Below are 11,785 nucleotides of genomic sequence, written 5' to 3' on the forward strand. Positions count from 1 at the left end.
ATTATTTGATCATTTTGAATCCGTTGCTTGACTGTGGACTTGAAAAAAGTCGCGTGTCACGACGGGTTGAGCGCGTCTCAACCCTAGGCCTATCTCCCAATCCTACCAGATACTCCTACTAGTACTAAGGCTACTAACCCTCTGTCTCATCCCTCTTCTTTCTTCGTAACCTCACTCAAATAAATAAATATACAACATGACGGACCTTCTAGACTCGATGTTAGATCTTATGCGTCGGCTTCCACCAACGAACGTCGAAGAGAACGTCGCAGCACTCGTCAATATCTGTCCAGAATACGCTGATGACCTCCTAGGCTCCGTTGACCAGCCTTTACGCCTTATGATCGATCGAGCCACTGGGAGAGAGTATCTTGCGTGTGATTATAATCGCGATGGGGAGAGTTATCGGTGTGTGATCTGATTTTCGGTTGAGAAGGAGCAGTTGACTGAATAAATGATGATTTGTGTATGCTATATGCTATGCTGCGTTGTGCCTTCGCTGATGCAACTGCATATTCATTGGATGTGGCTTATTGGTTTGAAGATCACCTTGGTCAAACGAGTACGACCCGCCTTTAGACGATGGCACGACGCCGTCTCCGCGACTGCGGAAGCTAGAGATCGCAGCGAACGAAGCGTTTGACACTTATCGTGAAATGTTCGTTTCTTGCTATCCTTTAGCTCATATGTCTTCGTAAATAATTAATCTTTCATTATCCGCTGAGTCTAGGTACTTTGAAGGTGGTGTGTCCTCTGTCTACCTGTGGGATCTTGACGACGGTGGGTTCGCCGGTGTCGTCGTATTAAAGAAAGGTTCGTCATATCAAACTCAAATTCAATCTAACTTCATGGCTTGTATTCGTCTCTATCCCATCGCGAAGCATATATCCACTTTCCTGCATTCAGCCTCAAACATGCAAACCAAGTCATCACTAAATCTTTTTTTTACTTTACTCTTCTAGTCCTCCAACCAAGCTCTCCCTCTGCACCCTCCGGTGCATGGGACTCGATCCACGTCTTCGAAGCCTCCGAACGCGGACGAAACGCACATTATAAACTCACCAGCACTATCATGCTTCATCTCGTTTCGCAGAGTCATTCCAATTCCAATTCGGATGAGAATGGAAACGGGAATGGGAAGGATAGTTCTAGTGAAGGCACGATCACGTTGAGCGGGAGTATGACGAGGCAGGTGAGTTTGACCTGTCAATGATTCAAATCATATCACTGTTTTCTATCTCTATACCTTTCCCTTTCGTCCATCCATTCCCCCAGCAATTATGATATAATGCAACTGTCTATAGCTGACACTACCATTTTGCATACGTTTGATTTAGATCGAGCAAGACCACCCCCTAACCGATGCATCTTCACACATCTCCAACACGGGTCGGATGGTGGAGGACCAAGAGCTCAAAATGCGGAACCTTCTGCAGGACGTGTATTTTGGAAAGATGCGAGACGTGGTGGCGGAGTTGAGGAGTGTAGAGAGCTTAGAGAAGGCAAGGAGGCAGAGGGAATTGCAGAAGGAGCTTGTGGGGCTGATGGGGAAGAATAAGTAAGTAGTTTGAAGGGGAAGGAGTGAAACGGAAGGAAGACGTGGGTGACGGACGAAAGAGGTAGGCGTAAGTGGGGTTTTGTCGGAATGTAAGAATCTACTTACTAAACGGACAATACTTAGATCCACACTACAGTACAGCACAGGGATGAAATGTATCAAAGGTGTATGTGTATTACCGAGAAGATTTCTTCTTCCCCCTTTCTTCTAGATTACTCATCCGACTCATCCGAATTTCCCGGCTCAATGCACCAACTTGAAGCACAAGCACACCTTTGAACCATTCACTTCGGAAGTTGCGCAGACACTTGATCCTCCAGTGTCGATGCAGCTGTCAAATTTGGTACAATGATGAGCTTATGCCTACATTACAGACCCAAATTTTGATAGTAATCACAAGAGTCTCCAATCCCCCTTATTTCTTTCCTTGTTCCAAATGGCCTATGCCATCGTACTTGTAAACCTCACGTTGCCATGCGGAACACAAGATGACTCTTCACAGAGGATTGTTGAAGCAGCCGATACAGGATTTGCTCTGAAGTTCATTGTCTCCGTCTGATATGAAACTTCTGTAGTGACTCGTCCATAATCAAATTTTCAACTTTCCGGATTTGCAAGAGAAGCCGATTGCTTAGAACACAAGAAAGAACCTCTTGTGGACTAGAATTTAAGATTCAGTATCAATATTATAATCCACAATCACATAACTGTACAATACAAGAATGGTACTCAAGAGGTCCTGTTTTGTAGTAAGTTCAGTACAGAATGAGAGGACAGTAAGTCCTATATTGTACCTGTTTGTAGAGTATCAGCACCATGTTCACCAAAGACATGCCTGTAATTATTACATTAATTAGTTGATTCAAAATCAAATAAGTGTTCCCAATCATAGGTTCACAGATGACAAATAAGAAGTACATTGCTCCTGTGAGTATATGATCAGAATCAGTTACATACGGTCGGCGTGTATGTAACCGTAATTTTAGCAAATGAAACCCGGCATCACAGTACTTGTGTTTGTGGCTCCACTTATGGCTCTACATCATTAAATACATAAAACCGACAGCATGGTATAGATTTGATGGATTCTATGAAACCATGACACTGCCGTAATTTATTTCAATCTTGCCTCGTTCAAAGTAGTAATCTAAAAAAACTGACAAAACTTTAAATCTTACACAGTATACAAACTTCTTCAATTCTTTGTTCAATGTACATCTGAACAAATGATAACAGAGATCAATACCAAACAATCAACTAATGTGACTGATCAACTAGTGGACCATGTGGATTTATGATTTCAAGAAATAGAGATGACAGTAGACTTGCCACCTGGATTCTTATAGTACATGGCTTTATCTCTTTGGAGAACTTTAGTTTGTTTGGTTTGCACGTACGTATAAGCATCTAGATTAGTTTAGTGTAATCTAGTGTAGTTCATTCGATGCTTCTAATTTTTATTTTAACAAGATGTCAGAAAGAGACAGCCAGCCAGCCATAACACAGCATCATCAACCAAAAACACTGTGATTGGGCGTTTGGAGAGGTGAATCTCGACGATCCCTTCTTGGCTCTTGTCATTGAAATCCGTGATGTTTGGTATGATAGACGCTGTGGGCGGAGTAAGAAAACAAGTCTCCAGTTCTGTCATTCACGTCTTTGTGTCAGTCTGCCTGAATTGGCCCTTTCTGTCCTGTCCTGTGCTCCTCCTATGTGAGACGATAACAATTACTTGTGAACCCGATTTGTTTATTTTAACAGCGTTGCGTCAGCAATGGGGTTTGCGTGGATAGTTACCTATTGATTAGTTAGGATATCCAGTAGCCGATATCCGGGAGACAAAACGTCAGATGCATAGACCATACGATACGATCAAAGGAAGGAACGTACATCGTTCAAGAGGACGTCTTTAATTGGCCGGTATTTCCCGTCAACTTGTTCGCGCTCGATAGCGTCGAGCGTCGAGTCTGCTCCGTCAATCACTCTGTTATGAAGTGGATCGTCGTCGCGAGCGAACGATAAGCACATCGGTCAATAACGAACAAACAATCAGGTGTAAGTATGAACGACAGATCGCGGTAAGTAAGTTAGAATGGAAAGGACAGGAGGAAAGAAAGACGACACACTTTCCGAAGATGGTATACTTCCCATCAAGATGAGATTGCTTTGTATAGGTGATGAAGAATTGTGACTTGTTGGTGTCCGGCCCCGAGTTGGCCATCGCGACGATACCGCGTGCGTTAAACTATACAGGACGAGAAGGTAAGGCACTGTTAGTAACATCGTAACAGCGTTGTTGTTCATCTGCATGGGTAATCGTAATGGGGGCAACGATCGACTGCGGTAAGATGGCGATGAGAGAAGGCGCGGTGGGACTGTGGTTGAGGTGATGCGTACTGGAATTGTTGGGGGCGAGCATCGGACGGTTCTTACATCCGAAACGGACGATCAATGATAGACACAGCACAGCGGAACACCGCGCACCACAACGTATGCACCATGCAGCGTGGCTCGATGCCGGCGATACCGAGCAGCAACGGTGCACCGCAACGGCATCATCAGCCAAACGAGAAGAAGCAGATAGCAAATACAGGCAAGAAGCTTGTTCCGAATAGCTAGCTAGCTGTACATACACAAAGAGAGAGACGGGGCTTGCCTTGAGAGTCGCTTTGATCTCATCGGGAAATGGTTTTCCCCAGATGCTCTGACCGCCCTTGCCTGTTCCGGAGGGATCGCCCGTCTGGACCATGAATCCGGCAATGTTGCGGTGAAACTTGACGCCGTTGTAGGTGCCTGCGGCACAGTGAGCGAGAAAGTTTTCTGCAGCTTTCGGAGTTGCTTCGCAGAACACTTCGATCTAAGCGGGGCAATGGGAGAGGTCTCGTGAGTGAGAGGCACGAATGTTTCACTAGCACTAGTGAAAATTGCGAACCTTGAGATCACCGAGAGTTGTATGCAGTGTGACAGACTAGGGAGGGTCCAAATGAATGAGCTGTGCCGCAGACGAGAGCAGGAAGGGAAAAGACGGACCATGTCTTGTGATGATGACGGGCGGAGACGAAGAGGAAAAAGGGATGGTAAGGGACAGCGAGATTAGAGCAATTAGACGAGGATCGACACTGCGAGTGATAACCCTGACTCCGTAGCGGCTGAACAAATCCAATCTAGCCGACGCGGCCTTGTCCATCCCGAACAAACTCGATGGGCGGGGAAGCCGCCTGTGCATATAACTTCGGCGGAAAATGAAACGAGAAATGAATTGTATTTTACTGTGACCGGTGCTGACGCGAGAAAGGCTCAGCTCACTGCGCTACCCCATCACTTCCGGAACACCACCTGCCATCATATCACCAATCTCTCAGTCTCCTCTTATTCTCCCCTTCCCTCGCTCCTCTGCACCCGACCACCACCACCTCTCTCTCTCTCTTTTTCGAACTCGAGCTAGCAGCCAGCCATGATACGCACACAGACACGCACATCCAGCATCTACTCTGCCGATGACCCGCTCGCACTTGCCCTCAAGCCTCCGCCGCTTGAAACAGACCATGAACGCGAGTTGCGCATCGCAGCAGAGCACGAAGCAAAGCGCATCTCAGACCGCATCGATGAAGAGCTCCGTCAAGAGCGCGAGGCAAAGCGACGCGCCAATATGCAGGTCAAGGTATGCATGCCCCCCTCTATCCCTCCTCTCCTAGTTCGCCGTTTCCCTTTCTCGTCTCCCTTCCTTGCTCGGTGTATGCGCCGCGAACGCTGCTTCTGGTGCGTTGCCACTGCAGTTCTTTCACTAGCGCAAAAGATTTCGGCGCTTTCAGGGCGCCAGATCTAAGTATACCTTTCCGGAAATGCGGGTGCTCTCAGAGTCTAGGTTGCCCCGGCACCTGACACGAAACTTGTTCTCCCAGTCCCCACTTACTGTCAATGTGCATGTCTTACTCATGCCTTGATGTACAATTTACCCCGTTCTGTCGATTTTATCCACGATCTTGCTCGCATCAGGCGTGCTGAAACGTCGCCGCGCAATGACAATTCACACACCAATCAGCTTCCTCGAGTTCTGCTATGCTAAACATTTTTGATCCCGCTGCTTCTCTTCTTGCGGGAATTGACTCCTTTTTTTGTCCACACTCTTTCTAGTTGCTTCTCCTGGGTCAAGCAGAGTCCGGGAAATCAACTCTGCAGAAGCAATTCCAGCTGTTCTATGCGCCCGCATCGCTTGATGAAGAGCGCGCATCATGGCGTGCCGTCGTGTATTTCAACGTCGTCCGGAACATCAAACGCATCCTCCAGGCACTCGAAGCCCTTAATCTCGGATCGCCGCACTCCACCTCCGTCGCACTTCCCAGCACCGCGGAATCCTCGCTTGATGCACAAAACGAAGCTGAAATTGCAGAAAATGACGCGCTTGCCAGTGCCGAAAGCGAAGGAGGACTGTCTGCTCTGGATAATTCGACACGGACAGAGCTGGCGACGCTCAGGCTGCGATTGAGCCCCTTACTTACGGCCGAGGCGAGTCTTGCAGATCGACTGAGTGGTGGCGTGCAGGTCGGTACGCTTGCACGTCGCCGTGGCGGCGGCGTATATGTGCGGTCTGGATGGCAAACGACGATGAGTATCTCTGGCAATAAACGGAGACGCGACGAAGAAGATGTCCAGGAGAACAATCCAAATGCTCCGAATCCGGTTGAGGAAGAGCTTAACAAGATTGCACGTATGCTTTTCGCGTGTCGTGATGACGTGAAGGCCCTATGGGCACACCGCGTCGTACGCACAATCATCGACAGACGCAAGCTTCGATTGCAAGAAAGCGCGGAGCAGTAAGTGTACTTCTCGACCCCCTATTTCTCACGTCTTCGTTGCGAAAAGTGAAAGTGTCAAGTCTGACTGACATTGTGTGCTTCGTCTTTTCGTTGGGTAGTTTCCTCAGTGGGATTGACCGCGTCTCAGCTGCAGACTACACGCCCTCCACGGATGACATTCTACGAGTACGACTACAAACGATGGGCATTGCCTCACACGAGTTCATGGTACAGGTCTCAGGCAAGAGCGTTATCTGGCATCTCTACGACGTTGGTGGCGCTCGTGGCCAGCGACATACATGGGTCCCTTACTTCGATGATGCGAATGCCATCATCTTCCTTGCGCCCGTGAGCGCTTTCGACCAGGTGAGGTCCCCGCTCACTCCCTCTGCCCTTGTATACAAATAAATTAACTGAGGAACCATCTCATTCTCTTATTCTCAGTATCTTGAAGAAGAACCAAAGACGAATCGGATCAACGACTCGTTGCAACTCTTCACCATGATCTGCTCGAACGAGCTACTGAAGAAAGTTCACCTTGTATTGTTCTTGAGTGAGTTATCTCTGTGTCCCCTTTTCCCCCTTCTACATTTTTCCCTTCTTCTACTATTGTTTCTATTTTTGTTTGCGGGTAAGAGCCTGTACTGATCCGGCTACCACGGCATTCAGATAAAACGGACGTCCTGAAACAAAAGCTTGCTGCGGGAGTACACGTCAAACGCTAGTACGTCTCATCTAAAGTTAGTTAGGTTAGAACTGACCGGAGTTATCGGTACCGAACATCCGTTGTCACTATCGTCGCGGCGTTTCAACTTCGACTTCAACTTCCCAACCTATATTATCTTTACTGGACACTGGACACTGTAGTATCCCGTCATATGGCGACCGAGCGAACACGTACGAGGCCGTTATTGATTATTTCAGGACACACTTTTTGCAGGTGCATAGGAAGAATAACGAGGAGCATCGAGTGTTGTATACCCATCAGACTAGTGTTGTGGATACGAGTACGACACAGAGTGTTATTCGGAACGGTGAGCTTCTCTTCATTATTTCCCACTTTTCTTTTTTGGGTTATCTGCTAGCGCCCACCTACCCATCCATCCTTGTTTTACTTTTTGCCTTCTGTACCTTTATTTTTGTGTTGTCTTCCCCGCTCGGGCGCCGTCACTCGCCGCCCTCCGTCTTACCCCGTTAATTTTACTTTGTCTTCCCTCCCCTTCCTGCACCTTTCTTCCATTCTTGTGCTTCACCCTCTCTGCTCCGTCATCGCCTTTATCGCCTTGATAGGTCCCCGTTCGTCTTCCGATGGATCCTATCACTCCATCCTAGCTTCACTGTCGAATAGCAGTAGTCATCCAAACCGGAAAGACTGCTGGCATGTGCATACACGTCCATCTCATTATTCATCTCGTCTCGTCCTTTTTTAAGATCCATTCAAACTTCCCCGTTTCGGATCTTTTGCTAACGATGCCTTTCCTTATACGTATTACAGTGCGTGACTCGATTTTCCGTGGATACCTCCAAGAAGCATCGCTCGTTTGATGTGCTTCTCATACACTCATCTCATTACTCATTGACCTTATTCAACGAGGAGTTGATCATGATTCGGTGATGATGGGTCTGCTTTTGACACTCCCCAATATCAATGGCGTTGACACTGATCGGCCGTACATCTCGGGGTTTACCACGAGGTTCGGATTCGTTGTGTTGACTAGGTCTTCTTGGGCGGGCCTATCGTCGCTGCTGGCATGGCATTCATCAATCTTCATCTTCATCTTGATTCATGATATTAATCTCCATTACTCATTGCACGTATTTCTCCCATGTACCCATCTTTCCATTTCATTTCTGTCTTCCTACTTTCTCTGTCTTGTTCTGTTCGTTCGTTTGTCGCCGCCATGCAGAGGCACTGTTGTATGCAGGTGTTATTGTCGACGTTCATCTTACTTTCTTGGACTCTCATGTCTCACCTCTCATGTTCTCGTCCGGCTCTTCACATATCCATCCATCCATTACCTTATCCACGCACATGCATTAACTCATATCACTTACCGAAATGAATCTCTGGACCCGACTATCTATGTATGCATGTATGCATATATGCACGTATGCTACTGTATGTATTCTTTTCTCTCTTCCTCCCCCAAAACACGTACGTTACTTTTGTCCTTTCTGATTCTCTTCTTCCTCCTCTCCCCTCTTTTCTTTTCTGTTGCCCTTGAATCTATCCTTCTCATGTTTCTTTTCCTTTTCCTTTCCCCTCCCTTTGTGTTGTCTCTGTCTCTGCCTCTGTCTCAAATAGCCCATAGTACACTTTTTGTCTGTGCTTCTTACTCTGTACTTTATTCACACTGGTAGTCTTAACCTAATAATGAGATTGAAATAATGCAACGCGTGGGAACCCCGAGTGGGATTGGACAAACCATATCTGCAACAGTATAATAATTAATATTTGTTATGCGTGCACGTATAATAGTTACTCTACAAAGTATCATGAATATCTGAATTTATTCTACAAGATTCAAAGTACTCAGTCTTTTGCCTGGTAGAGTCTCCCGTCTGCTCTGCTTTGTTATAAAGCATGTTGCATATGTCCCATTGCTGTCCATTAGACGTGGAATTTGTCTATACAACTACGAGTAATAACAATGTACGAAAGTCTTGTGATGCCCATCTCCGTTTGCCCGAGATTGAAGTAACAATAGTTTATCGAAAACAATCTACATATCAATGTACAGAGCGACAACATAGAATGTACAATTCAGCTACCGTAATAATCTATGACTTTGTATAAAATAGTAATATTGGCGACAGTTAGGTTATTAGGATGATCAGGGTAAACAAGACAAGATGACGTCTATGCAACAAGCTGGAAAATATAGCGATTACGTAAAATGTTCATTTCTTTGATGATACCTTTGAAAGCGTAGATTGAGTCGACCCGCCTGTGTGACGTTTCTTTTTCCTCCGTGTATCTTGCTCAAGCTCATAAATTTCTTGTACCCCTTCTCTGTTGACGCGTGTAAGAAAATAGCGTGTATTCCGACAAGATATTGTGTATACTTACCGGAAATATACGATATTGTACTCCACCAACCCTCGCTTGGTCTCCCATACAGTTGTCGGAAGGCGAGCAACAAGGGCGAGTCGAGGCGTGACGGAATGAAACACCAAAGTGTCATGAGGAGTCAGGCTCGCAGCCGACGACGGATGAAACAATGCTTTCTTCCGGTTAGTATTCGTGTTCTTACTAGTTTCCGCATTCTCCTCTGAAACAATTGGTTTGGCGGTTGTACTCGACCGGGAGCGTGAAAAGGACGGGCTAGATGTAGGTGCCTTCGGATCTGAGCTGTTTGTTGAGCCGGTGTGGGTAGGTGTGGGAGAACGGGAGGCGGAAGCGGAAGCATTTTGTGAGCTTTGTTCCGGACGACTCTTTGCGGATTTAGGGCTTGATGGTAGTGAAACGTCTGAAGGTGTTGAATAAGGCGATTGCGACTGTGGAGAAGGGACAACCTCTGAACGACGTGGATGTGTGGACGGTGAAGTGATTGCAGACCTAGAAGACGCATAAGTAAATAAAGCACATTTAATGAGGTAAATAATACCGACTTGTAAAGCGACCCGAACTGATTGAGCATGTGCACGTAGTCACAACATAGTCCGAACGTAACTGCGTCAACGGGTGAACTATCGGTAGCGACAAAAAATTTCGCCTTCGTATCGAAAAGAAATGCCTTATCAGAGGATGACGTGGAAATAAAGGCATTTAAAAGTTCCTCCAGGAAGGGAAGGGATCCTGGTGCTAGGATGCGCGTAAAGACGCGCGCAAATGCTTCTTGGAGAGAATGATCATAGACGGATGTAAGGTGGAACATGTACGGAATTTGCTGTGCTTCGAACGACGGCCCCGCTGGAGAAGCGCCATTGATGCTTAACAGCGGAAGGTCAGACAATTCTTCCATTAGACGTGTCTGGATGAGCCGGTAGCTCTCTTGAAAATAATTTAGCATATAGGCACAAAATACGCAGCATATAAACCCGAAGCTCACCAGTGCGATATTCCTCTGTCATGGACTCCGCCTTATGAACGAACACCTCGAGATTGATTTCGGGGCTTTCTTGGAAGGCAGTCACAAAGAAGTCGATGAGCCGAGCAATCGGATTGTGGTACGAATCTTGAATGTCAATAACGAAAATGATTGTTGTGAATATAGATAGGGGTACACCAAGGGTTTCGACTGTCACTGTTCCAGGACAGTCCCATATTTCAAGAGGAATGAAGGAGCTGTGATAGTGGAAACTCAGCTCTTGGCACGGATGCGCGATGCGTAGCACTCACTCGACTCTATGTTTCATCAGTCTCGTAGTTGGTTCAACAAAGAACGCCTGCTTCGGGCTCAGATCCTCAAACAGGACCTGTTGTATGCTTGTCTTTCCACTCCTGTATATCCGCAGCCGTAAGCAACTGCAACAGGCGGTTCCGGTGTTGTAGACGCGCTCACCGTCTAAGGCCGACCAGAAGTATCTTGGTGCGAATGAATCCATCGTTGACGTCGGACACAGACGCCTGCTGAGCTAAGGTTGGCCGTGGTTTGCTGGCTGTCGACGCCTGCGTCGCATTGGCAGCTTTTGCCGACATGGAGGCTACAGTCGACCGTCAACCGTTGACCGCTTCGCTGTTGACGCGGGTGTAGTCGCGTCCTTTATGAACTTATTACAGTTACGGCAACTACCGAAACTGTGCCAATGACGTTACAGTGTCTCCGAATATGTGCATGTCTCCTTGCCAGCTAGCTACAGCATCCCAGGCGCGTTTATTGCTGACATAACTGTTAGACTGGCAGCGGAATTGTGTGTACCGGTAACAACTGGTGTGTAGTATTTCCTTAGTAATTAGCTTCCTGTAGTTACAACTATGTAAAAGTAGACCTTCAAGGTCAAAATGTCACAGTATTCCCTGTGATTTTACTAAGTTTGATCCGTTATGCTAGTTAGAATAATAGCGTCGAATGCCAAAAGAGCTGGCTTAATAACTTATATGTGCTCCAATGAAGGTGTTCCGCTTCTAATTATTTTCTCATGTACATGGTCCTGGCAGGTGTACGTGATGAAATGGCGCTCCTCTTGCGGCCCGGCTCGCGGCTAACGACAGCTTCAGCTTCAAAATGGGCCACTTCATAAGTTCATTAGAATTGCAGATCTCGGACTTAAGATAAGCAGAGAGAGCAGTGAATACACGCCCGGATTAGGATGTGTACCAAGCTTCATCTAGGCGGGGAGAAATACCGACAAAAATAGCCTGTGTCGGCACGCGACACGGACTAGCCAGGTAATTTCTCAACAACACAACAGCCAACTTCAAATGCTTAGAGGACGTGCTGGCTGGTTCTTATTTTCCAAGACGTCCAAAGGTGCCATGAATATACCT

General features: G+C 46.8%; 4 protein-coding genes across 4 annotated transcripts; 2 read left to right on the forward strand and 2 right to left on the reverse strand.

Moving 5' to 3' along the window:
• The first annotated feature begins 138 nt into the window (after nt 1–138).
• Nucleotides 139–1,973, forward strand: FOMMEDRAFT_117353 (F-actin capping protein, beta subunit). The gene is made up of 6 exons (XM_007262718.1): nt 139–408; nt 545–658; nt 731–813; nt 963–1,192; nt 1,338–1,625; nt 1,682–1,973. Exons 1-5 carry the CDS (start codon nt 197–199, stop codon nt 1,560–1,562), a joined length of 864 nt encoding a protein of 287 aa, XP_007262780.1. The 5' UTR covers nt 139–196; the 3' UTR covers nt 1,563–1,625; nt 1,682–1,973.
• Nucleotides 1,974–3,006: 1,033 nt separating this feature from the next.
• FOMMEDRAFT_102327 (cyclophilin-like protein) lies at nt 3,007–4,688 on the reverse strand. Its single transcript, XM_007262719.1, has 6 exons — nt 4,589–4,688; nt 4,491–4,526; nt 4,206–4,415; nt 3,685–3,803; nt 3,449–3,542; nt 3,007–3,355 (listed from the first exon to the last, which is right to left on the reverse strand). The coding sequence occupies exons 1-6, from the start codon at nt 4,589–4,591 to the stop codon at nt 3,308–3,310; spliced, it is 510 nt and encodes a 169-aa protein (XP_007262781.1). The 5' UTR covers nt 4,592–4,688; the 3' UTR covers nt 3,007–3,307.
• Nucleotides 4,689–4,960: 272 nt separating this feature from the next.
• FOMMEDRAFT_17049 (guanine nucleotide binding protein alpha subunit) lies at nt 4,961–8,617 on the forward strand. The gene is made up of 7 exons (XM_007262720.1): nt 4,961–5,219; nt 5,693–6,372; nt 6,474–6,720; nt 6,799–6,907; nt 7,024–7,078; nt 7,222–7,388; nt 7,850–8,617. The coding sequence occupies exons 1-7, from the start codon at nt 5,013–5,015 to the stop codon at nt 7,897–7,899; spliced, it is 1,515 nt and encodes a 504-aa protein (XP_007262782.1). The 5' UTR covers nt 4,961–5,012; the 3' UTR covers nt 7,900–8,617.
• A 928-nt stretch (nt 8,618–9,545) lies between these two features.
• Nucleotides 9,546–10,902, reverse strand: FOMMEDRAFT_77239 (uncharacterized protein; the record flags this gene model as incomplete). Its single annotated transcript, XM_007262721.1, has 3 exons — nt 9,546–10,348; nt 10,407–10,642; nt 10,697–10,902. 3 exons carry the CDS (start codon nt 10,900–10,902, stop codon nt 9,546–9,548), a joined length of 1,245 nt encoding a protein of 414 aa, XP_007262783.1.
• Between the last annotated feature and the right edge of the window lie 883 nt (nt 10,903–11,785).

This window comes from Fomitiporia mediterranea (genome assembly GCF_000271605.1).
Source record: "Fomitiporia mediterranea MF3/22 unplaced genomic scaffold FOMMEscaffold_2, whole genome shotgun sequence".
Lineage (NCBI taxonomy): Eukaryota > Fungi > Basidiomycota > Agaricomycetes > Hymenochaetales > Hymenochaetaceae > Fomitiporia > Fomitiporia mediterranea.